This window comes from Barbus barbus, assembly GCF_936440315.1.
Source record: "Barbus barbus genome assembly, chromosome: 27".
Classification (NCBI taxonomy): Eukaryota; Metazoa; Chordata; class Actinopteri; order Cypriniformes; family Cyprinidae; genus Barbus; species Barbus barbus.
In genome coordinates, this window is record NC_136755.1 from 6,107,671 (window position 1) to 6,135,085 (window position 27,415).

At 37.2% G+C, this 27,415-nt stretch overlaps 1 protein-coding gene across 2 annotated transcripts in view; it reads left to right on the forward strand.

The window, feature by feature from the left end:
- The window catches only part of LOC306847405 (RNA polymerase II subunit A C-terminal domain phosphatase-like), a 119,453-nt gene that overhangs the window by 25,693 nt on the left and 66,345 nt on the right, over positions 1-27,415 (forward strand). For both annotated transcript variants that reach the window (XM_079381333.1, XM_079381334.1), the window contains exons 8-11: positions 2,769-3,719; positions 13,269-13,410; positions 15,652-15,870; positions 21,807-21,963. In XM_079381333.1, the coding sequence (XP_079237459.1) occupies positions 2,769-3,719; positions 13,269-13,410; positions 15,652-15,870; positions 21,807-21,963 (1,469 nt within the window). The remainder of the gene's footprint in view (positions 1-2,768; positions 3,720-13,268; positions 13,411-15,651; positions 15,871-21,806; positions 21,964-27,415) is intronic.

Here is a 27,415-nt window from a genome sequence, read left to right on the forward strand (position 1 = left end):
TGGTTTCATGCTGTCTGCTAATGCATAGGACCCATTATATTCAGTGATGCTGTCTACACTGGATGCGGCGCGACACGACAAATCCCCGACATTAAACTGATGCCTCATTCTATTTATGACGTAATGAGTACTGACACAAAGTTAAAATGATTTGCAACGGTCGCTTTGTCACGTCCAGTGTAGAGCTGTTGCAGTGCGATGCGACAACTGTAGCGTCTGGTGTAGACACGGTGAGTGAAGCCGAGAGCAAGATATGCTTTGTCATATTTTCTGTATTTAGCTTTTGAATTACCAGCACCTGCCTGGGTCTGTGCGATTTCATCTATGGCTTTTTTCTTCCTTTTCACAAACCAATCCATTACAGTGGGGGAAAAAATAATTTTATCCCCTGCTGATTTTGTACGTTTGCCCACTGACAAAGAAATGATCAGTCTATAATTTTAGTGGTAGGTTTATTTGAACAGTGAGGGATGGAATAACAACAAAAAAATTCAGAAATACGCATTTCATAAAAGTTATAAATTGATTTGCATTTTAATGAGTGAAATACGTATTTGATCCCCTATCAATCAGCAAGATTTCTGGCTCCCGGGTGTCTTTTATACAGGTAAGGAGCTGAGATTAGGAGCACTCTCTTAAAGGGAGTCTCAGCTTGTTCCCTTTATAAAAGACATCCTGTCCACAGAAGCAATCAATCAGATTCCAAACTCTCCACCATGGCCAAGACCAAAGATGTCAGGGACAAGATTGTAGACCTACACAAGGCTGGAATGGGCTACAAGACCATCGCCAAGCAGCTTGGTGAGAAGGTGACAACAGCTGGAGCAATTATTCACCAATGGAAGAAACACAAAATAAATCTCCCTTGGACTGGGGCTCCATGCAAGATCTCACCTCGTGGAGTTTCAAAGATCGTGAGAACGGTGAGGAATCAGCCCAGAACTACACGGGAGGATCTTGTCAATGATCTTCAGGCAGCTGAGACCATAGTCACCAAGAAAACAATTGGTAACCCACTACACCGTGAAGGACTGAAATCTTGCAGCGCCCGCAAGGTCCCCCTGCTCAAGAAAGCACATACAGGCCCGTCTCAAGTTTGTCAGTGATTCAGAGGAGAACTGGGTGAAACTGTTGTGGTCAGATGAGACCAAAATCGAGCTCTTTGGCATCAACTCAACTCGCCGTGTTTGGAGGATGAGGAATGCTGCCAAGAACACCATCCCCACCGTCAAACATGGAGGTGGAAACATTATGCTTTGGGGGTGTTTTTCTGCTAAGGACAACTGCACCGCATCAAAGGGACAATGGATGGGGCCATGTACCATCAGGGCCAGGGCATTGATGGGTATTGGGTCGTGGATGGATATTCCAGCATGATAATGACCCAAAACACACGGCCACGGCAACAAAGGAGGGGCTCAAGAAGAAGCACATTAAGGTCCTGGAGTCACCTAGCCTGTCTCCAGACCTTAATCCCATAGAAAATCTGTGGAGGGAGCTGAAGGTTCGATTTGCCAAACATCAGCCTCGAAACCTTAATGACTTGAAGAGGATCTGCAAAGAGGAGTGGGACAAAATCTCTCCTGAGATGTGTGCAAACCTGGTGGCCAACTACAAGAAACATCTGACCTGTGATTGCCAACAAGGATTTTGCCACCAAGTACTAAGTCATGTTTTGCGAAGGGATCAAATACTTATTTGACTCATTAAAATGCAAATCAATTTATAACTTTTTTTAAAATGCTTTTTTCTGGATTTTTGTTGTTGTTATTCTGTATCTCACTGTTCGAATAAACCTATCATTAAAATTATAGACTGATCATTTTTGTCAGTGGGCAAACGTACAAAATCAGCAGGGGATCAAATTATTTTTTCCCCCACTGTACGTCCTTTGGCCTTTTACTCTTTTATGTCTTTTCTTTTTCTGCTGATGGCCCGCGTCCCCCCTGCAGTACTCGTGTGTCCCCCCTGGCGGACGCACCCCACACTTTGAGAACCACTGCTCTAGCAGCTTAATTTAAATAAGGAGACCGAGCTGTTTTGTAAATGATCGCAACCAGGTATTATGCATTTACGTGAGGAAGGCATAGCTAGCTAGCGATTCAAACGCATAAGGAGCCGTCTGCTCTCTATAGCTCTCACTGTACTTTGATGTCAAACATCGATCGGTCTGCGCAACGCTCTTTCAAGTCGAACACGTGTCTTATAGTGTTGGGAAAGGGGCCGTGCTTAGTGGCTCGATTGCGTCATCGAGTCACGATTTTAGCCCCGCCCAAAAAATCCTGTTCAGACAAATGGTTTATTGGTCTAACTCCACAATTAAGTACTACAGAGTTCAGTCTTTGTAAGATGTTTCAGCAATGCATTTCCAACATTTATAATGGGTTTAGAAGTAGTTCTCAGAATTGACTTTACAAAGACTTTAAAGTATTAATAATAACAAATTTAGTAGTATTTCAATGATACTACAATAGTACTACCCCCTAGTGGGCCCCAGCACTAGTAGGTCTGAAACCCTTTTTATGCAATGCCAATATATGCAATATTTTTATAAAATATTGCATATACTGTATAATCCTTATTGTAAATATTTTTTATTTGTTTGGTTAACTCTGTATTACAACTATTTGTACAATTCATTGTATATACAGTAGAAGTGCTTCAAGTAAGATATTTAAAATTGCTTCAACACCGAATTGCTTCAAGTAAGACACAAATTGTTACTCATGAGTTGTACTTTACGCACTGATTCTGTTATCATGCTGTAGGTAACCAGGCAGGTCGGCCGGCAGAGAACTTGGAATCGTCAGGGCAGGAGGAACAGAGAAACGGCCTCAGGAAATCCAGCAAGAACCGAAAAACTGGTCACGAGGAGTCGTCCCCCTCTGCCACTGCCACTCAGGGAGCATCAGCCAATGAGAGGACTCACCCCACAGGGGAACGGCCCACTGACAGCACAGATTTAACTGACAAGTCTAATGTGAAAGCGGAGGGGGAGGACAGCTCAGGTGTGACATGTACCTCAGGTGAGATGGACATCCCAAACGCTGACGTTGCCATTGACGCTGCTGCCAACGACCTGGATTTTGACCTTTCCAGCGATAGCGAAAGCGAGGGTAAAACAGAATTATCTGATAGCGATGGCGAAGCCAAACAAAGCCAAACAAAAACAGAGGAGTGTAAAAGCAAAGAGGATTGTGGGGAAGGGGACAAACAGAGGACAGAGGGGGATGTTGTCCCAGAAACAGATCCTGAGGATCTTGGTGATTTGGGCAACGGCTGTTCCGACAAGAAAGAAGTGGAAACTGAGTCTCAAAACAGCGAGCAGTCAGGCGTCACCATGGGTGAGGAGTCTTTAGATCACAGTATGGAGGATGAGGACGATGAGGAAGAGGACGACATTGACCAGGACGACCACCTGATTTACTTGGAGGAGGTTTTGGTTCGCATCCACAGTGAGTATTACTCACGCTACGAGGCCTTCCTCAGGAAAGAGAGTTCAGAGAGTCCGGACATACGGAAGATCATTCCTGAACTGAAGGGCTGTGCGCTGGTGGGCACCACCATCATCTTCAGCGGCCTGTATCCCACCAACTACCCAATGGAGCGCACGAGGGAGTGGTACCATGCCAAGGCGCTGGGTGCCAAGCTTGGCAAGACCCTGGTGCTCAATGCCAAAGACCCAAACCGCACCACTCACCTTATTGCTGCACGCGCAGGTGAGTCTCGCATGCTTCAAACACCAGTTATGAAGGAATGTTTGCAGAAGCGACTAGTCGTTGTTTTTTTTTTTTACTAGTTGGTCTTAAAGGGTTAGTTCACCCAAAAATGAAAATTCTGTCATTAATTACTCACCCTCATGTCGTTCCAAACCCGTAAAACATTCGTTCATCTTCGGAACACAAATTAAGAAATTTTTGATGAAATCTGAGAGCTCTCTTTCTTTGCACACAAAAAGTATTCTCGTAGCTTCGTAAAATTACGGTTGAACGCCTGATGTCACATGGACTATTTTACCAATGTCCTTGCTACGTTTCTGTGCGTTGATCTTGGTAGTATCCTTGCTGTCTATGGAGGGTCAGAGAGCTCTCAGATTTCATCAAAAATATCTTAATTTGTGTTCCGAAGATGAACGAAGGTCTTACGGGTTTGGAACGACATGAGGGTGAGTAATTAATAACAGAATTATCATTTTTGGGTGAACTATACCTTTAAAGGACATCCTGGGGGTCTGCACGTTTAATCAAAACAAAACCAAAAATGTGATTTTTATTTATTTATTTATTTATTTTTTTTGGGCTTAGTGTGATTGATTAAATCACGAAAGTTGTGATTTAATTAAATAAATATGCACTGCGTGTTTCAGAGTGAAGCGCAGTGCTGTGTTCATTTAGACATGAGCAGCTCATGAGCCATGTTTTCAGCGTCTCAGAGCAGCTCGTTTCGCTCCATGCAAACTCCATCTCTGCATCTGCTTTGAGTTTTGGGTCGCTTTAACGTGCATTTTGTAAGAAAAGTGAAAAGCGCTTTTAAGCTGCCTGTTGTCAACAAAAGAGAAGCTTTCCACCAAAATAAAAGCTCTATAGTTTAGCATTTAAAGATCGACAGCCATAAACAGTGGTGGCTGGTGAAAAATGTTGTAGGTAGGGCAAAATATTCCAAATTGTTAGCATACATTTTATGATTTGTCCCATTATAACAAAAGGAGAATAGTAAGACTTGAAACATTTTAAACAAAGATAATTGTTTGTTTGCACACTAATAATCAAACAGGAATTGTTCTTCTCAGGAATTCTCAGGTGCGTAGAACAAAAAGGAGGACATTTTCCAACAGGTAGCTGAAATTGTCTGCACACTGAAAAAAATCCAATCAGACCAAAAAAGGTCTATCAAAAATCTATTTTTTATTTTCCATATGCAAAGTTGAAAAAGTGACAGGTGCCTTTATACAGTGATTCATTATTAATAAGACAATAAGTGTTTAAAGTTAATTCTGCTCTGCTGGTATAAGGAAACAGTTGAAGTGATCGCGCCGGAGCGTGCGCGCACACACATATCAGTTCCAGCATTGCTAACTTGACAGCACAGTTGGTACTTTATCAAAATAAAATACAGTGAACCAAACATCAGTGCACCCGCCTCTGTGTCACCGTTGGAACGCGACTGAAGAACAAAGCCTATAATTTACATAATAAATAATAGTTTAGCATTCAGATACGTTACATCGCAAATATGGAAATATTATGGAATATTTGGATTTGTGCCGAATGAGAGAGGTAGGATACACGAGCACAAAGCCCCATTTCACAAACAGTTGAGTGCACAAGCCTTGAAAGTATACTCCTTTGTCAGTCTATGTGAGATACTTGTGTTCAGAATCAAGTGCACAACTCATGGCATTCGCTGTTCTTCTGCTGGCGGTTATCAAACAGTGTTGCATTACTGCGGGCGCCCCCATCTGGATTGGGGGTGAATTGCCTGTATTCGTTGTAAGGCCTCGTGCACCGAACCGAGATGTCAGTACCGTGACGGTTCGGTACGAATACATGTACCGTGCCACCCCAAATATATATACATATCCTAAGAATAACTTCTGCAGATGACTTGAGCTGCTGTTTCTCTTTAAATTCATTATGCAAAGTGTTAATAACAGCAGCAGAAAGTCAACATCATGTCTGACACAGTCTTGGAGCTTCGTGAAATTTTATTTATTCAAACTCAAATGAGTCTGTTGTTCATCCATGCTCATCTCAACACTCTCCGCCCCCGAAGAAACCCACACACACACACTGAGACACACACTTGGACGATCAAGTGCAAACGTAATTACTGTCGAGCGCTGTCTAATTGGCCACCATTAAGCATTAAGCAAACATTTCCACACTCCAATGTCACCACACTGTTGTTTTAACTGTTTTCATCCCCCCTTTCGTCCGTCAGCACCCTCAGCTCTGCCAAACACGGCAGTTTTAATGTTGAGCGGCTAATGAGAGAAAGAGTGGAAGGAAATCCACAAAGCCAGACGGGAGAAAAAAGAAGCCGAGAGCTGACAAACTTTCTCTCCCTGTACTGTATTTTTTTTTTTTTTTTGACAGCTTTTCACAGATCTCAGCCTTTGGTGCTAAATTATTTGTCTGGTGGCTGGCTTGTGTAATTGCATGGATGTCCTTCCCGCTTTCTGATCCCTTGCTTATACAGACACAACTTCACACATGATCAATTCAGACGAGAGCGGTCACTCAGGACATTCTGTAATGAAAGTCAGTAGGTGGCTGTGAGCAGATTTAATTCATGTCCCATTTGGACCGACATGATTAGTGCTGTTTGAGAGGACAAGTGTCACTTTTGCTCATGGCGTTACACTTATTTTAACTACACTGGGAGAGAAGTATATATGCATGTAGATATAGACAGCAGACAGAGTCAGAGTTATGCAGCAGTACTGTTTATTCATCACACGTGCAAAACATACTGATTGCATTTTTTTGTTTGATGCATTAAGTTGCGGAGAGGTTTGCAAACACTGAAATCAATGCAAATCTCCCTTAATTTAATAATACTCTCTGAAGCTATTCACTTCATCAAGATGTTTTTGCTGCTGGGTTTTGATAATCAAATTCCACCGTAACAGCTATTGTAGAAACTTTTCGTAGATCAAATCTTGATTCTCTGAGTGTCTTTATTGCAGATATTTTATAAAGCTTTATAAAATAATATACTACCATTCAAAAGTCTCACCAAGGCTGCTTTTATTTGATAAAAAAGGGCAATAAATACAGTAAAACTGAAATATTAGTACAGTTAAAAATGACTTTTTCTAATTTTTAATTAAATTTTTCTATTTAAAAAAGTAGAAATCTTCAGTTTCACACGATCCTTCAGAAATCATTCTAATATGCTGATTTACCGCTCAAGAAACATTTCTGATTATTATTAATGTTGAAAACAGTTGAGCTGCTTTTTGTGGAAATTGTGATACATTTTCTTTTTCAAGATTCCTTGATGAATAGAAAGTTCAAAAGAACATCATTTATATGAAATAGAAATCGTTTGTAATATTATAAATGTCTTTACTGTCACTTTTGATTAATTGAATGTGTCCTTGATGAAAGTATTTAAAAAAAATCTTACTGACCCCATGCTTTTGAACGGTAGTGTATGCTTTATAAAATGCCAACAATTTAAGAGAGTGGATTAATTAATGAAACTATTCCTCTGCCAAAATAAATACGGTTCAAACATCATGGTTTAGTGTCTGAACTAAACTATAACAATATGAACTCTTTTGTATTTACTATGGCTGTGTGTCACTGTAGTTACAGCTGTTAAGTGGCCATCTATAGAAGCAGGTTTACATTAGCTGTGTGTCCACAGATGCTACTCATTCCATTTCTATATACTGTGAAATAAGCTCATGCAATTTACATATCAGCTGAATGCTGTGGGGGGTTTTTTCTCCAAAAATATATTTTTAAAACGCTTACTGCATGGATAAAAAATTCTGCTGCACACATCAGTCAAAATTGCACTGAGGAGAAAACAAAAACAAACATTAATCTCTTAAGAATTATCTGCAAATTTACTGGTATTCAGATCAGAATAAGAAGTAAATGTATATAAAACTATAGTACTAAAGTATGCAACTATAAATTATAACTACTAATAATGGCATTCGTTATAAATAGCATAGGCCTATAAACATCTACCAATGCTATAAATTGTGTTGTGTGCATGTGAGAGGCTCATCAGATATCGTCATTATCACTGTGGGAAAAACTGTGGTCAGTTTTGGTCATAAAGATAGGAATAAAACATCATTTGAAACTGTAAACAAAACAAAAGTATGCCTTTTGTAAAATAAAGAACGCAAACAGGATGCACTTCCCCTAAACTTTTGGAAAAATTAAACGAAACACTTTTTTTTTTTTCTTTTGTTTTGCTAATTTATTAATTATTTAACTGAAACCTATTTTGGGTCCGCCTATTTAGTTTTGTTGCTATTATATGTCATTTTATTCAGATTTCTCCTGTTGTATATGTGCATACAAAACTAAACCACTGAAAAGATTTATTTTTAATGGATCACACACAGAAATCCATTGTAATTGAATTTAAATTTAAGGTTACACTTTATTTTAAGGTGTCCTTGTTACAGTGTAATTATACATTTATGTACAGAGTAATATTAATGAACTACATGTTATAATAACAATAATTTATGCGTAATTACATGCAAATTACCCTAAGCCAAACCCTAATCCTAACCAAATAGTAAGTTCATGTAGTTCATTAATATTACTCTGTACATAAATGTATAATTACAGTGTAGCAAGGACATCTTAAAATAAAGTGTAACCTTTGTTTAATGTTTAAGAATTAGCTCAGTCAGTGGAGAGTAGGTGGACTTTAGTGGCTGTTTGAATGCAGTCAGGTCGAAGGCATTTTCGATTACTTCTGGAAGTGGTCAAAATTGGACTAGCTTAAAACATTTTAGTTCCGTTCACACCTGTATTTAGCATCGTCTACTTGCCGTTAGGGTTGGTTATCGTTACAAATTTTCAATACCGATACTGGTTCCTAAACGATTTTTTTTTTCGATAACAATTTTATGAAATCAATTTTAACAAGATTACATTATATAAAAAAAAAACTTTTTATTTTTCAGCTTGTTGATGTTTATACAGACTCAAAGACTAATCTCCTGAGTAGGGATGTAACGGTATGAAAATTTCTTATCACGATTATAGTGACTAAAATGATCACGGTTATCAGTATTATCACAGTATTGTTAAAATGTGCGGGAGATGTTTAAAAAGAAAACAAATAAAATAGCTTTTTGTTTGCATAATCACTAAAACAATAACATTACCAATGATGTGACATGTGAATTTCCCTTTGGGATTAATAAAGTTAATCAAATCAAATCAAATGTTCGGATTTTAAATGACAACAGTGTAAAAGCATGTTCAAATATTTAATGTGAATGTTCAAATAAAGTTTTGAAAAAGTTTCATAAAAAGGTAAACCTCACATTTCAGCCTTTAGATAAAGAAAAATTAAGTCAAAATGATAATTGATTAATAAATATGTATTTTATCTGCTCCATAAATTTGATTGTGAGATTGGGAGTCGAATCAGTATGCTCCTATCGAAGCATCGAATCGTCAACTATTTGGGGGCACCCCTAATATTAACGTTATGTTGTATAAATAACGAAGAGTATTCTATATGAGATAAATGATGAGTTAAATCCCACTGATTAAAATGCTTCGTTCTACTGGTAATCTTCAGCGCGCGCAGCTCAAAACAGAAACGCAGAACATTAATAACTGTCATATATATAAGGTTATAATGAGAGCACTGTTGTACAAAATGTTGTGAATTCTTAGGGGTTCGCTGACGTTTAATATTAACATCTTTTAATCAAAACATAAAACATTTATGTATATGTGAGGTGTCCGTTACACATTTTCCCTGTGTTAGCATAATTTATTATGACTGTTGAATGTCTGACTTGACTCTTGGTAATGTATTTTGCCCCGCCTCCAAACATATGATTCAACTCAGTCGACTATCGGCAAGATTCAAAAATTCCGATTCGACTGAAATCCCTTAGTCGGGGACACCCCTAGATGAAACATCTTTTTAAAGCTAAATAGTTCTAAATCTGAAATTAATAATCGGCACTCCATCTAATGTTAATAAGTGCAGCAATTTAAACTTTCAGTTGACAAAACTCAAATATCTCCTTCTGCCCAGATGCGTAATTTAGGCATGATTTTCGATGCTCAGCTGACTTTTAATTCTCATTTCAAAAACATAACTAAGGTTGCTTTTTCTTCGTAACATTTCTCACATTAGACCCTTTCTTTCCAGGCCTGATGCGGAGCGGCTTATTCATGCCTTCATCACATCACGGCTCGATTATTGTAATTCTCTCTTTGGGGGTTTAACGGCAAGTTCTGTTAAAAGATTGCAAACTCAGCTGCGCGAGCTTTGACTTATACATCTGCACGCCATCATATTACCCCAGTTCTCCAGCAACTTAATTGGCTCCCGGTTCAATCACGTATTGATTTTAAAACTAATCTATAAAGCAGTGCATTCCACTCCTTCTCGCTCATCCTGCACTGTTCCCCAACCAGCTGCTGACTCAAATGTCTCTTTGCACATGTACAGTATTTGTGAAGCATTCGTATAGTTTGTATTTTTTATCCTTTATTCTTTTAGTTTGTATAGGGTAAATACTTATATATAGTACACTTATAGTTAAATCTGTTAGTTGTGTATAGGTTTATAGTGTTTTTTACTTCATTGTTGTATGACTGTATTTATGTAGCACCGTGGTCCTGCGAGACACGACATTTCGTTCCACTGTATGTCCCCACATGTAGCGGAATGACAATAAAGCTCAACTTGAACTTGAAATATTCGCGGGGTGTTATGATCATGCTATTTTGGCAATATGGGGGTGCTCAAATGTCTGATTTCACATAGAACTACCGGTTTTCTCCCAATAAGTTAATTGAAAGCCTATTATGAAATTGCTGTAAATAAGAATCTGAAAAGAAAGAAGCTTTTAAATAAATATTTTAACGTACGTGAATAAATCCAACCACCCCTATAGATTTAAGTTTCACTTTCCATAATCCGTGACCGTCAGAGGAGCATCTTGGCGGCAGGGATTTAAACTTTAGTGAGACTCAAACTGACACAGGCAGAGTGAAAGACTGCATTTTTTCATCAGGTAGGGTACAAGTGATTTCAAAACATCTTGGTCTGTTTATATATATATAGCGTATATATTCTTTATCTTGTATAAGATGAATTTGGTTGAGTTGCACTGCAGTAAAGCGCTTCATTGTAGTACCACGATGATTACCTCTTACCCCGTTTGTATCTGCGAGGCGTCCGTACACATTTTCCCTGTGTGTTAACATCAGTGATGACTGTCGAATATCTGACTTGACTCTTGGTAATGTATTTTGCCCCGCCCCCAAACATATGATTCGACTATCAGTTGACTATCGGCAAGATTCGACATTTCCGATTCGACTACGAAAATCCTTAGTCAAGAACACCCCTAGTTAATATTATGACTTATAGGCTATCTGCACAAAATGCCCCGAATGCAGAAGGGAACGTCTGCTTGGCTCTGAATGAACTCATTTTGTGGACTCGTTCTTCACGCAACAACGTGCAGAAACACGGCAACTAAACTCTAAAAATTCACAGCATTTTATTATAATAGTGTTCTCCTTATAATTGTATGCATATGACAGTCCCAGTAGTAATTAATATTCTGCTTTGTTGTTCATCTTGCTGGCACTGCACGCTGACAAAATAATCACCGTAGTAGCCTACTACAATGACGCGCACTTTACTGCAGCGTAACTCAACCAAACGCATCTTATACGAGGTGAATAATATATATGATATATATAAACCGACTGAAATGTTTTGAAATCACTTGTACCCTACCTGATTGGAAAAATCCAGTCTTTCACTCTGCCTGTGTCAGTTTGAGTCTTGTTAAAGATTTAAATCCCTGCCGCTTTTCTGTCGGTCACAGATCATGAAAAGTGAAACTTAAATATATAGGGGTGGTTGGATTTATTCACGCACATTAAAATATTTATGTAACGCTTCTTTCTTTTCAGAGTCTTACTGTATCTTAATAAGCTGTTTATTAACTTTTTGGGAGTAAACCGGTAGTTTTATTTTTTTAGCAATAGATACTATTTACACTAAGTGCAAATAGCGATGGATTCTATTTACACTGTTAAAATAGCTAGATTTTCTGCTATTTATGCTAGGCTATTTATGGCAAATAGTGGCAATTATCTGCACCTCAGTATTGTAGTACATTATAAAACCGTACGCAATAATAACGTATTGAGTGTAAATGATAGTTTTAATTATTATAAGACATTATATGCACATTCTCCTGGTCGGTCTTTAAGGTCTTCTGACCTGCACCTTCTAGCTATTACTAGAACATGTCTTAAGACGTGCTTTTTGTGCTGTGGCTCCAAGGCTCTGGAACTCTCTCCCTCTAACACTCTTTTAAAAGACACCTAAAGACGCACCTCTTTGGACAAGCTTTTAATTAACAGTACGGTTTGGCTGTTATTAAATTTCTGAGATATTCGGTCTCTAATTTGTTTTATTTTTATGTTTTTATTAGATTTTTTTATTGAATGTATGTTTGATTTGTTTTACTGATAGTGTTGTAAAGCACTTTGTGACTCCTTGTCTGTGAAAGGTGCTATGTAAATAAATTTTACTTAATTCAAATTATTAAATGTCTTATGTCTGCTAAATGACAAAAGTAAAAAGTAAAGAGTGTAAAGACCATCAACTCTACCGTGCGACTCCACCGGGCAGGGACACCGGCAAGGGATAGAAGTATCGCTTTTTATTTGAGTTTATTCATTTATATGTTTATTATTGAAATGTTGTTTTATGCATGTCAATTTTATTTAATTTCTTTACTTTCTTAAATATGTGGGTTATAGTATTTATAGAGTTGTAACTTTTAGTTTTAGTTACTTTTTCTTATTTGTAAGTCGCTTTGGACAAAAGCGTCTGCTAAATGACAAAAGTAAAGTAAGTAAAAGTAAATGGATGCCACCGTATTGGGACAATAAAGCCCTCCCTAACCCTACCAGATACTTTTATTTTCAACTTTTTGATTATTTCCTTAATTTTTATTGAAAATAAATGCTTTTCCGATGCGATATGAGATTTGAAAAGGGAGAAAAAAGTTTGGTAAAAGGCGGGCTCGATCTCAGGTCGATCGCATCAAAAAGCATGCGCCTTACCATCTACGCCACTGAAATTGATGCTATATGGGCGTCTTTTTGTTGACTAACTCAATCGCACGTTGGTGGGCGGAGTTGGTGTAAATAGCCTTTGCCAACAAGGCAGTTTATTTGCGCTTAATGTAAATAGACACTCCGTAACTTGTTTTGAACAATTTCTTTGTCATCTGCAGATTGATTTTAAGTAGGGGGGAAAAAAATCGATTTAAATCGTAAATCTGATTTTTTGTGAAAAAATCAGGGATTATTTTTTTTTTTAGACCATATCGCCCAGCCCTAGTGTCTTGGCATTTTGCATTTGGTGGTAAACAGGTTTTTTTTTTTTCCTCTGACTACATTTCCTTGCTACTGATAGTGGAGTGAGAAACACTGGGCAGAAGTGTACACATGGAAAGTGTGGTGTTGTTTATCTCGGTTGTTTTTATGTATGCATGTTTCCGTCAGGTACCGAGAAAGTTCGTCAATCTCAGGGCTGTAAACATCTCCATGTGGTGAATCCTGAATGGTTGTGGGCCTGTTTGGAGCGCTGGGAGCGAGTCGAGGAGCAACTCTTTCCTCTCAAAGAGGACTGTAACAAATCACACAGGTATTTATCTCTCACAGTCTCTCTTTCTCTTCTCTTCTGTCTGTCTGTTCTGCTTTTCTTTATCCTTTAAGTTTACTTGTGCCTTTCAGCATACAGATTGTAAAAACAACATTCTGTTTTGTCGGTATTTTCTGTCGTGACTGTTGTACTTTTCATTGTGCTTTTCACTCGCTGAACTGCAACACTCATGAATCGAATATGACACAACCTTGGCAAGAAATCTTTCAGCTTGTACTGACTCCTGCAGTATTAAAGAATTATTAGATTAATGAGTTACCCAAACATGAGATTTTGTTCCAAAAGCACATGACTTTCCTCTGTGGAACACAAAAGGAGATGCCTAGCAGATTGTTAAAGGAAAGTGAACTGTGTCCAGCACTGACTCATGCAAGATTTTCAGTCTCAGTTATCATTTGTAAGTTATGTAAGTTATCCTTTGGCTTCAGAAGGCTTTATAGCACATAACTAACTATACTATTGAAATTAACTACCTTTGTTACCTTTGTTACACTCACGAGACACTGCACTTTTTCGCAATCACAAAAGTACATTACTTGCATGTGCTTTAAAGCCTTGCATGTTAAATATTTAATTTGCATGCTGTTCTGAGGTTCACAAGTAAACAGTAGAGAGAGAAACGGATGCTTGCAGGTCTTAAAGCGACATTACTAAACATGCTGCCAATTGTCATTAAAGGGATAGTTGACACCAAAATAATAAAATTTACTCACGTTGTTCCAAACCTGTATTGATTTTTTTTATTTGTGCTAAACACAAAAAAGCATATTTTGAAGAATATGGGTAACCAAACAGTTGCTGGTCCACATTGACTTTGATATTGTGGGGAAAAAATCCTATGGAAGTCACTGGGGACCAGCAACTGTTTGGTTACTCACTTTCTTCAAAATACCTTTTATGTTCAACAGAAGAAAGAAACTAATTCAGGTTTAAAACAACTTTTGAGTGACAAAATGGTCTAAAAATAAAACACTATGACAGAATCGCCAAACAGATGACAGAATTTTTTTTTTTTTTTTTTTTGTGAACTATTCTTTTAATGTTAATAAAACAACAAAACACAAAGAGAACTTGTTACTGCTAAATACACCTACTGAACCTGAAAAATAAAGCACTGTTTGTTTTATTTTGTGTATTTGTAATGTGTATCTTTGTTCTTATTTTCTAATAACAAAGATAGAGTAATGACAAAGATTTTTATCTTCGCCCACTTTAGCTTAAATATCTGCCATTCTTTTTTTATTTTATATTTTGTTACCTTGAAAGGATTTGGTTTTAAAATAGGGAAATTATTTTGGCTGTACTGCTCAGACAACTTGCAAAATAGTAAAACCAACATGACAAAAAAAATCATGAAACGTTACACGAGATTCCTGAATTTTTTTTTAATATATATTTTAGCCATATCGCCCCCACACCTAGCATACACCATAGATAATGATAACACTAAGGAATGATATCACTGGAGTCACTTTCAGAACAATTTTTTTCCATCTGATCAACACCAATCAGAATCCACTGAGCATTTAAAGTGTTGTTATAAACAGAACAGTATCATCTGTTGGTGTGGGTCTATTATTGTTATTGATTTATTGTTTTTAGTGTGAACCAACCTTTACGGTGCCTATTATGCGCTTATGTTCTTTATTTCTGCTGTTTCATAAGCGCCACCTGCTGTCAGAGAGTGAATTTGCGTTTTCATTCAGCCCGTCTGCTGTTTTTGTTTCGTTCAGATGTTTTATATAGTATAGTTTGTTTGCTTATATGAAGAGGTTTATTTTAGTAGTAGTATTTATTTATTTGATTTGGGATTTGTTTTAAAATTTCAATTTAGTATTGTTATTTAACACATTTCAAGTTTACAAAGAAATGTATAGCATTTTGTCTGAGAAATAATCAAAGGACACCTTTTCATTTAGAATTTGTCTTAAATCTCATTTTGTTAAAAAAATTGTGGGAAAATCGTATCGTGAAATTAGTATCGTGAAGTGTATCGCTTCGTGAGTTGAATGAATCGTTACCTCCCTACTAAAATTCCTAAAGAAGTGTCTAGTTTTATTGCTACTATACAGTGCTTCACTCGTCCCCACCTCCAACTGGTGGGGGTCATTTTGGACCCGAAAAGTAAATGTAAGAATTATCACAAACTGTTTTTTTTTTTTTAAGCTTAGGAGGGTTTATTTGTAAGATTAGAGGTTAAATATAACGTCTTTTTAATTGTAGGAGCAATAGTCCTGCCATGTTTCCAGACATCCCTGGGTCCGCTCCGAAGCCTTTGTTCCAGGCCCCTCCTGTCCAGCAGAAGCCCCTGCCAGCACCAGAAATGCGGACGTATGACCCGGTCACTGGCAAACTTATCCGCCGGGGTCCTCAGGCCTCCCGTCCTCCCTCTTATCTGCACTCGCATGGATCATCCATGTCGGCCAAGGGAGATCTGTCCAGGTACTTCATATGTTTTGTGCATTTATGTTTGTTTGGCACAGTTCATACTGATGTTCATCAAATCCAGTCACTGAATATCTGATACAGTAATGAACTCAAGGTTGTATCAGAATCATGAATACATCTTACGGGTCTTTTTTTGCAGATTCTGCACAATGCATAACATTCTTTATTTCTTAAGAGCAAGGTAATGTAATGTTGTGTTATATAATGTTTGATTCTATATTTATTAGGCGTCTGTATGAAAGTCCAGTGGGAAATGTGCCTGGTTGGTAAGAACTTCCCTGATGGCGTTTAAGCGGTCTGTAGCCCGTATGCTGTGCTTGCCTTTTCTTTCCTGGCTCATATTGAATTTCTCATGGAGTCTATTTCACATTAATCTCTAAACTCTAAATAAAATCTGCGAGAAATAAAGCATTGCGCCTTGGCAGCTCTGAGATTGTGAAACAGAAATTATTAGCAAATTTCATCAGCACCTTTGGCCATTGCTGTGACAAGGGAATAATAAAAACAAGCCTGTAAATGCTGAACGAATGTGAGGAACCTCCTGTGTCAGCATCTGATGAGGAGAGAAATAAATTAGAAAAGAAATAGTTCACCTTAGGAACAGTCATTATTTACTCATAGGTTGTTCCTCTATGACTTACTCTCTGCAGTGGAGTACAGAAGGAAAACTTTTAAAGAATATCCTGCCCACTTATTTTAGTATAACAGAACTTCGGAAAATATATATATATATGACTTCAGAAGGCTTGGAATATAACGGGAGTTGTATATAGACCATTAATGATATGTTAATGATGCTTTTTTTTAGTGCTGAGCTCCATACACAATTAATTTTAAATGTTTGTAAAAGAGTAGTGATTGGTATTTTTGGTGTTCCACATAAAAAAAGAGTTTTGCAGGGTCATTCTTTCATTCATGTTCAGATTAGCTCCGATTTTACTTTACCCTGCCACTGGTTTCTACTTGCACATAATTTACACATTTCAATTTATTTATTTGTGATTTTTATGAATTTTATATTTACGTTTAGTTTTTTAAAAACGTTTTTGGTTAAAAATGATCCAAGATCAATTTTTGAGCAAGTACATAACCAGCCAGTGTTCAAAACTATCTCCTTACTTTAGCCCAATTAACAGGAAGCTTGTAATGTTTTCTAATTTGAGTGGTACTGCTAGGCACTGTGAGAAATATGAGCATGCAGGCATTCTGCGTCATTGTCACATCTGTAAACATAAAAAAGGAGTCCCAGCTAGTTGTCTATATCGCATGTGATGATGCTGCAGGTGGCGGATCATTACAGGACATACATTATAAAAAATTAAGCTATAGCACCCAATGTCAGCTGGGTTACTTACTTAGTAGTGATGCAATGCAATCTGCCACATCACATTAAAGAGCATCAAAATGATTATTGTTTGAATTTTGTTATAAATTTGGACAGAATATGAAATTTGAGACTTTATTTCAAAAGTAACAAAGCACAAAGCTTATTGCAATTAATGGGTGATAGACGGATTATAGCACTTTGAGTTATACAGACTTTAATGAGACTTCTGTGGTGATATGTGTCCTTTTTGAAACTTTGAAGTTGTTTAAGTTAAATTAGACGGATAACTAGATGTGGAAAGTTCATCAAAAAGAAAAAATGTCTGAATAGTTCTTAAAGTTAAACTTTATTGACTATTCCCAGTTTCATGCTCATGAATATATGGTTATTTAAAGGGGTCATCGGATGCAAAATTCACTTTACAAGTTGTTTGAACATAAATGTGTGTTGGAAGTGTGTGTACACATCCATCCTATAATGATAAAAATCCACCCAGTGTTTTTTTTTTTTTTTATATCCCTATTTTAAAATCCTCTTTCTCAAATCAGGCGGTTCTGAGATTCCAGAATGACGTAGTTCTGTATAGGTTTGGGAATTGAAAATCGAATCGGATACTTAAGGTCAGGAATCGGATACTTGTTGTCAAATTAAAACTTTGATTCCGCCTATCGATTCATATGCACTTTTTTGTTTTTCTTCATCTGTGAGGACCAGTGTGACCTAGCGATCTGCCAGGAGCTTGCTCGCTAATCTAAGCGCTCCAAGGTTTTGCTACATTTGCTAAGTATAATATCTGTGATAGCTAAACATGTTGCAAGAGAGGTGTCACCACCAACATGACATTAATTTAATAGATCGTTAAAGATCGCGAACATAATTCAAACACCAATGTGATTCTATTCCTAAATTACAATAATTAATCTGTTTCATTCCTCAACCTTTGTCGTGTGCGATCACAATGTTGTGATCACTTGGTTCGTCCGTGCAGCGTATGATTACACCAGTGTGACTTCAACATTTAAATCTGCATTCGTGCTGCTTCTGACCTGAAGAGAGCAGCTGTCGTATGAATGAAACTGCTTCACAGTCTTCTCAACCACACAGTATCATTTCTGTGTTACAAACATTCATGTTTATAGTTCAGATATAAACTCTGATATGTACGGTAGCGATTAACATAGAGTAAATCTCCTTTTGAAAGCTTATCGATTACAACGCAAGTAGGTGGTGAAAAGGGTCTGTTAAATTGTATTTGTCTTTGAAACATACAAGAGATTTCCAGGACGCTTATTCATCCAGTCATGAAACAAGTACAGCCTGAGTGAGTCATTCTTAAATTACATGTGATTTTGTTTAGCTGTCTAATATTTATTTCTTCAGAGTCATGAGAGAACCACAACTTCCATTGGGGAAAAAAGAAACAAACTCAATTTATCCAGAATCATGCAGCTCTATTTTGCACACAAACGGCTCTTAAAGAGTCCAGTTTATGGTTTGTATAAAAGAGACACAGGATAAATGTTTGATATTATTTAATCACATTGGAATCGAAAAGAATCGGAATCGATAAAAATTCAAACGATACCCAACCCTAGTTCTGTGTCGACTCGGTGCAGGGGGAGACGAGATGTCTCAGATTAAGCAATTGAGGTGTTTTGTTGTTGGATGTAATAATGACTGTCAGTTACTCCTGACATCTGAGCCGCTGAAGACGCAGAAGATTGTTACTTTCGCTTTGAAGTGAATGCGCCGATCCCCGATCTGCTAAATGCATCTACGTTCGTGATCTAGCTTCATCTACAGAAGAAGTGACTGAAAGGGTTTTTATGGGGGATTTACCTCACAAATCTGATGAAATGGTGCACGTTGCGTTCCCAGATGAATGTTATAATAAACCCAAACTCACAACAGCATGCAGAGATGGAGTTTGAGACGCTCCACATGTAAATGATAAGTTTCTGTGGAGCTACTGTGAACGGAGCTGGTGTGTGACGCACGTACGTAACCTACACTCATGGAAATAGAGTGGTGGAACTATGATGTCACTTTGTAGGCGAAAACCCAGAAGCGAGTTAGCATTTGAGCACTTCCGGTTCCATCGTCCCAGAGTCAGTGGGTTTTTTGAATGGGATTTTGGTTAAATCCCTTAAATAAGGTCCGTGGTTCACACAAGCTCAAGATACTTTCATGTTTTATTCTACGACATAAAACACACTAGTTATACCACACTGCTGATTTTTTTAAGCTGTTACGTTTCTTAAAAAAAGACTTGCTTACGAGTTGCTAAATGGGACTACAGGCGCTGTCGGAGACATTTAGCATCATCACGCCGAACAGTTTATCAATTTACAGTATTTTCCAGTTGTAGTATAATTTGTAGTTCAATTAATTTTAGAATAACCAATGAATAGTTTCCCAGCATTTTATATTGTTGTTCGACAATGTTTTTTTTGCTTTGCCCCGAAATGCAACAAGTCTTTGGATGGAAGATGCTCCTTTTATCGCTTTCTTACTGATGCGGAGACTCTGGGTTCGTACCATAAGGTAAACTCATATTACGATTATTACATGTAAACACCACATTTACCGGCTTTACTTGGTGAAAGTGAAACTTTAATGATGCACAGTGCTTAAAGCCATGTTAAAATAAAATGTTTACGGCCATATGAAGCTGTTAGAAAGCATACAGAATGAGGATTTCCTGGACGCAAGGATAAAATAACATTGTGTGCCCACCCTAACAAAATGAGAGCTGAAATGTGGTGCTTTGTTCACCAAAATAAGTTTAATCTCACCATATCCAAAAGCTCGCTCACTCTGCTATTTAAAAGATTAAATACGCGGGGATATGTTTTTAATTCAAATATTCATATTAATCAAGGATTTGACTTTTAATGCACTTTATTTCGAAATGTACAGAAATACGTGCTTTAAATGTCCTTTAGTTAAGATTATTTCATTTATTCTCTATACTATTTATTACTGATGTCCCATTTTAGTTTTAGTTTGTCTCTAGTTTTGTATTTATTCCAGTTTATATGAAAAGGTTCATGTAGCTTGGATTAAAATTCATACACATAGTAAATATTTCACTGAACAAGTTTGACAAAGTTGTCGGGAGCGCGGTGGTTCGTTTATAGCCTAAGTTTAGCTTTTTAGTTCTGGCGCTTTTATTTAGGCTTCAAAATTCGTCAACATTGTATTATTTTGTGAAGATTATCTTGGACAAAACGTGTAAGTTTCATGAACTGTGATTGAACACAGAGCTTATTTTTTTGCGATAATCCAAAAGCCTATGGAAAAATCCTATTGGCTTTTTGTCAAGGGAACCAGTTTCGTGCTAACAGCCGATCCGCCAACAAAGTGATGTCACAGTTCCCCCACTCTATAATTAAAGTGCATATGCTGTATTAGAACTGCATTGCATAATTATTTAATTAGATCGTAGCGTTTGTGAATTTACAGTTATGCTTAATTCTGGTTTTAAATGGGTTTAATATATCATGCAGCCTTGGAAAACAGTTTAATAATGTGTTTTATGGATTCTCGTCTGTGAAATGCGTCACTTCCGGTATTTTGCCGGTTAGTCGACGCAAGCAAAATGAAGTCGAGGATTTTTTAAAATCAAATAGTCAAATAAAATTGGCGAATTGCGACAGCCTTAAATGAAATATTAAGTTTACCTGCATAAACTTTCACTATTTTGTTTGAAAACATTACAGAAATTGTGATGTTTCGTTAGAAAATAAATTTGAAGGTTTCATAAATGTGGACTGTTTTTGAGCAGTCAGGAGTTATACATTGAAAGAAATTTAATTAAATACATTGATTTGAATGTAGTTATATTCAAATTAAATTTAATAATTTATTTTTTTCTTTCATCAGTGTTTTTTTTTTTTTTTGGTTTTGTTTTTTGCCCAGTAGTTTTAAAATTTTTAAATTTCAATTATTTTTTATTGAAAGTGCAGAAATGTAGTAATAACATTACACAGTAACATTCAAAACTTGGAAATGTTTGTGATTTCACTCATTAATGAGAAGTTATTGAGCAGATAAAATGTAGTTTGTTTTTTTTTTTTTTTGAAAAAAACCCTGTAATCTAAGACCGGTAAAGCCGTTTTATTAGCTTACATTCTACCAGGTCAAAACAGACCCAGATTTCAGATTTTGGATTCTAGTTTTTAAGAACTCATTGATTAAAAATGCTTGTTCAATACTTTGTTTAAACAGACTGCGGGAGCACATGTAGTGAGGTTAATCGGTTCAGACGCTGTCTGCGCTGACCATCTATCTCCCTGTGCTAAATTATCGTAATTATCATGTTGTGGCTCCTCTGACCGAAGTGGAGATGTGATTGAATGTTTGCTGTCTGCTGTGGACAGCCTTGGTCTGTGTGTGTGTGTGTGTGTGTGTTTGATTTGCTCTCGATTGGTTTTTTTAGGTGTTGCTCAGACCAGGGGAGCCACTGTCCTGCTTTGGTGTTCAGTCAGAGCAAACTCAGCCAGTTTTGCTTGATAAACATATTTCAGCCGGTGACTGATTACAGCTGCCGCTGATCTGGAGTGTGCATGTTGAGCCATTGATTGTTTCTGTGTTTGTTCAGGTCAGCTCAGGGGTCTCAGCAGACGAATGAGGCTTCAGGATCCAGTCCTGATGATGAGCAGCCTGGACCTTCCCGCAGGGAACGACAGCCCAGCATGTCTGAATCCATGCCGCTGTACATGCTCTGCAAAGAAGACCTGGATAGCATGGACAAAGAGGTTAAACACCCACATTTTATTTGCTAAATGAGGACATTGCATAGACTTCAGATGTTTATAAACATTAGTTTTACTAGTTATAAAAAGTATGAAGAAGTAGTAAAAAAAAAAGGCAAAAGTCCCACACTTTATATTTCTTATGTTTATTTGCGAATTGACTTTCCTTTTCCATGGAAGAGAGGGGCGGGGTGAGCAGAGTCCATTAGCATTTAAAGAGACATGCACCGAAATGAGTCGCTGTGAACAGAGCTGTTTTTGACAAGGTGAAAAGGATGTTGTTTTACACTACCATTGAGAAATTTTAACCAAAGTATGCTGCAGACATTTCATGAAGACCCTAAAGAATCATACCAACTTGTGGAAAATGGGCATCCGATGTCCCCTTTAAAGTCAGATTTAGGTGGATCTATTTTTATTTATTTTTTTCTTTGGTTGTCCTTTCAGTGTTGATTCTTTTGATGATTGATTTGCTGTTGTCCTGCTTGGCATTTGTGTTGGTAGTTCATGTACTGAATTGTTTACGGTGGCGTTACATGTTTAATTCATGACTGAGGCACAGTTGCAACCCCCCCGAACACAAAAGCTTTTAAGATTCATAAAAGCTAATTAAAAATCCTGAACAAATGTCCTGAAGTCATTCCCTGACGATGAGCCAATGTTAATCACCCTCTGAGATCAGGAGCGGCTGAATATTAATGCCGAGACTGTTTGAAGAGGACATGTAAGAAGCAAATTACTCTGATCATAGCAAAGTGCAAATTGAATGGCTGAAAATTAAAATGAAGGTCCTGCCTGATAAAGATGCATTTGCCAAACAGGAAGTTGAGGAATTAAAGATGTTGGGAATGGACTATTTAGTATTTAACTATTTATTCACCCTCATGTTGTTCCAAACCTGTGAGTTTCTTTCTTCTGTGGAACATAATATAAGGCATTTAAAGGGATTGTTCACCCAAAAATAAAAATTCTGTCATTAATTACTCACCCTCATGTCGTTCCAGACCTTCCTTCATCTTCGAAACACAAATTAAGATATTTTTGATGAAAACCGAGAGCTTTCTGAACCTGCACAGACATCAATGCAACTGAAACATTCAAGGCCCAGAAATAGTCCATGTGACATCAGTGGTTAAAATAGTCCATGTGACATCAGTGGTTAAAATAGTCCATGTGACATCAGTGGTTCAATTGTAATTTTATGAAGCTACGAGAATACTTTTTGTGTGCAAAGAAAACGGTTTGTCCTGTCTATTTGTCCTGCTGATGCAGGAGCCAGCATTATGATGTAGAACGTCCATCTCTCTTAGTTCATCGTCTGTATATTAGGGCTGGGCCGATATGTCGAACGCGATTATGCAGTAAAGCCGGTTCCGTGATTAGCGGTAAATCTCCATCCCCTGCTTTCAAATGGAGCGGCATTTAATACACGAGCCGTTTTCTGGTTCAAATAAGTAAAGCTGGGCAAAAAATTTGCAAGTCATCCTCTCTGTCGAAATCTGTTGTTTATGAAGACATGTTTACGAAGACTGTTTTACGTACAGCAAGCGTTGTCTTCTGCTTGTAAACAAGGCTCAATGCATCTGGGTTCTACGTCACGCAGCAAAGTCTGACACGGAAGAGTAGAAATTGTTGAATAAAAGTCTTTTTTCTTCTTTGCACACAAAGTATTCTCATAAATTCTAAATATTTCGGTTGAACCACTGATGTCACATAGGCTTGCTGCGATATTCTGGTGTTAAGCGGCAACGCCCGGTTATGTCACTTGCCCACCGTGGCACTGCCCCCCTCTGTCGTTTTGATCTTTTTATAGTAATAAAAATAATTTAGTTCAGTTAGAGGACAGACACAACAATTTAAAAACTGAACGTGGCTGCTCAATGCAGCGTACCGAATAACAATAGCATCGCAGATCAACAGCAGGAGTCAGATTTAATTTATCAAGTGAGGAGCGAGTCGAGCTGACTGACGAGAAGGGTGAGGTGAAACACACAAGACGATGGCGGAAGATTTAGTTTCGAAACTAAATGCAAACGCGCCTGTTTGGCAATATTTTGGATTTTTAAAAGACTGTTGACTTTTGCCATTTATCTAAGGTGATATGTATTTGGTTCCACTGTTTACTGATTTTTAATTTATTTAAACTTTGTGTAGGCTATTTTATTTTACATCAAGATGTATATCGTGCCTCCAAGCTTTCTTATTCTTTTTGCTAACAAACGTTCTGTTTCTTATTTATTTGGTTTCACAGTGTTTGCTGATTTTCAGTTTTGTATACTTTTGTGTAGCCTAAGTAATTTGTTATTTTATATTAGGCATGTAGCATGGTGTGTTTTTATTAGTTTTGTTAATAAAAGTTCTATGAGTGAATTTCATTGAATCGATGCCGAATTGTTGCTAATTTGAAAGTTAAAGGAAAATGTGCACGGCGCTTTTATAAGCTATTTAAAGCGAAGGAAAGCAAGGAAAAGAGGGAAAACTCAAACGGTGATACCGGTATTACCGGTGTTGGGACACGTCGATTAAACATGGCAGTTGCATCGCTGTCTGTGCAGGGTCAGAAAGCTCTAGGATTTCATTAAAAATATCTTAATTTGTGCTCCAAAGATGAACGGAGGTCTTGGCTTTGGAGCGACCTGAAGAGTCAGTAATTAATGACAGAATTTAATTTTTGGGTGAACTAAGCCTTTAAGAATGTTGGTATCCAAACAGTCCCCGTTGACTTCCATAGTATAGAAAAACAAATATGGCTACTGTCAACTAATTGAATATCAACAATGTTCTTTTGAGTTCAGCAGAAGAACGAAATTCATGCAGGTCTGGAACAACAGGGTGAGTAAATGATCACAAAAGTATGATAATTTAATTTTTGGATGAATTATCCCTTTAAAAGTGAGAAGTCCTGAAGAGAAGCGTTTTCACATGTATGAAGAACAATAATGGGCACACTGGGTGCTATCTTTCTGTCGGCGTGCTGGATCCGAGTTATTGCTGTGTGATATGAGTCTTTGCACTTATATTGCTTTGCTTATTTATGAGCACATTTCCGTACAGCCTTCCTCTTCTGACCTTGCTCTTCATTTAAGGTCATCGTCATGCTTACTGGCTCTGCTTTATTAACGATTTTATCTGATCTTTAAAATTGGTCATGGGTGTGTGATTTAAAAAAGGTGTGATTGTAATGATGCATGGATTATTTATTTTATCCCAGCTTTGTTGCCATCAGCTACACTGTCATAGCTCAAAGTGCTGCGTCAGGCTGTATATGGAATGAGTTTTTTTCAGCTTTTTCTTTTGCATTTGTCTCGTCTTTTTCCACTTTTTCTCTGAAGTGTGAAAGAGAAAGATGTGCCTCATGGCTCCCTCTTAAAATCACTGACCTAGAAACACCGCTTCAGAGCTTTTTTGACTTCTTTCTCATTTGTCGGCCTGTCTCAGTTCTCTGCTTAGCAGTTATAACATATCAGCAGTCCATGTCAGAAATCCTGTCACTGCTGACGGTGTTCATAACAGCCGTGTTGCGCTTCCCAGGTCAGATAGCTTCATTTTCTTTTCTGTTCACCTTCATGCTCACACACATGGATGAGACTAAGCCACATCTTACCTTTAACGCAGCAGTGGCTTCAACACAGCTGCACGGGTTTGATCGCTCATAGGCACATTTTTAAATATATGCCTTGATATTGCCTCTTGCACAGTTGTCAATTTATCCGCTTACCTTTTGTGCAAACATTATACTTTTTGTAAATTAATGTAATTTTTTTTTTTTTTTTTTTAAGACTTCAGTATGCATTTTAAGGGCAATTTTATTTTTAAATGTAAAATTCAATAAGAATTCTAAACTGTAAACCATATAAAGCTTAAATCCTATGAGACACAGGGCATTTGTTTGTCATTTTATATCTGCAACTATTTATCTATTTATAAAAATAGCAAAAAATGATAGTTCTTTTAAAAGAAATTTGAAGTAGAAATATAATACATGTTTTTCTCCAGTGTACTGAAGTTTTAAAAATGTTTTAAATTTGTTTTAAAAATTGCTTTTCGAAAAAAAAACAAAAAAAAACACTGATGTGCCAAGTCATCAGAACCGAACCAAAAACCGTGGTTAAAAACCCGAGGTTTGTATTGAACGTGGGCTGATGGTATTGTTGCATCCCTATTACATAGCCTCAAGGACTATTTTCACCTTTCACCTTGTTATAAGCCTTTGTTAAAAATAACAAAATAGACTTTTGTGCACGCATGAGAAACCATTAAACTTAGCATATAGGACAATGCACACTGAGCCACCTATTGTGTCATCAGCCTATTTCACGGTGTGGATTCTTGGCCTCCACAGAGTATGTGTTAAAGAGACCTAAGGCCTTGAAATATGACATACTGCCCTAATGAAAGCCAAATTTTGAACACTTTTTACAGTACCAGTCTTTTTTTTTTTATAGACCCTTGAATTTGGCAAATAGGACAAGGAAAACAGCCGTATTATGCCATCAGCCTATTTTGAGTCATGATTTATCCACCACCACAGAGGAAATTGAGCAAGTAGATCTCTATTAAATTCATGTGCGTTCATGGTCTCGTTTTATTCATAGTAAGTTTACAATGATGTACAAAGGAAATAGGTTATATAAAACTAGAAATTGCATTCTTGTGTGCATGCAAAAGTCTGTATTTATATTTTAGGGGCTCTGTATGTTAATGTCACTTTGAGGAAATCATTGAAAAAAGAAAATAGAAATATTTACAGATGACTGTACTATATACCAAATGTCTACTGAGAGGTTTGGAAATTTGGAAAAGTATGGAATTTTGAAATGGAAAATGTGTAGGTTATAATATATCACAATATTACAGTTTTGACCATATTTTTGTTCAAGTAAATACAGCCTTGGTGAGTATGCACTCTCAGAAAAATTATACACAAGCTGTCACTGGGGCAATGTCTTTCAAAAAGTACAAATATATACTTTTACAATGCTAATATGTACACTTTAGGTTCTAATACACACCTTTAAGGTACTTTTAAGCACCCTTTGGGGTAAAAAAGGTACAAATGTATACCTTTTGAAAGGGCACTCTCACAGCGACAGCTTTTGTACCTTTTTTTTCTGAGAGTGTAAGAGACGTCTTCCATAAAATGTAAAAACCTTATTGACCACAAACTTGTGACTGGTAGTGCATATTATTTTAAATTGATAATTTTGACAATTGATTATTAAAATACCTGAAAATTTAAATCCCTAGTACAAAGTGTTGTGCTGGAATTGTCAGTCTTAGCTGTATATGTGATCAGTAAGCTGCCTTTGAACAAGTAATATTGTTCCTTGTTAGGGTGAAGTTTGGCAAACTACTACTTTTCAGTGCTGCATCTCGCTGGTTCAGCTGATATTGTCTCCACGCTGCTGCTTGTCACTTCGGAGAGTTGTGCCAGGGTGAACACGGAGTATAAACA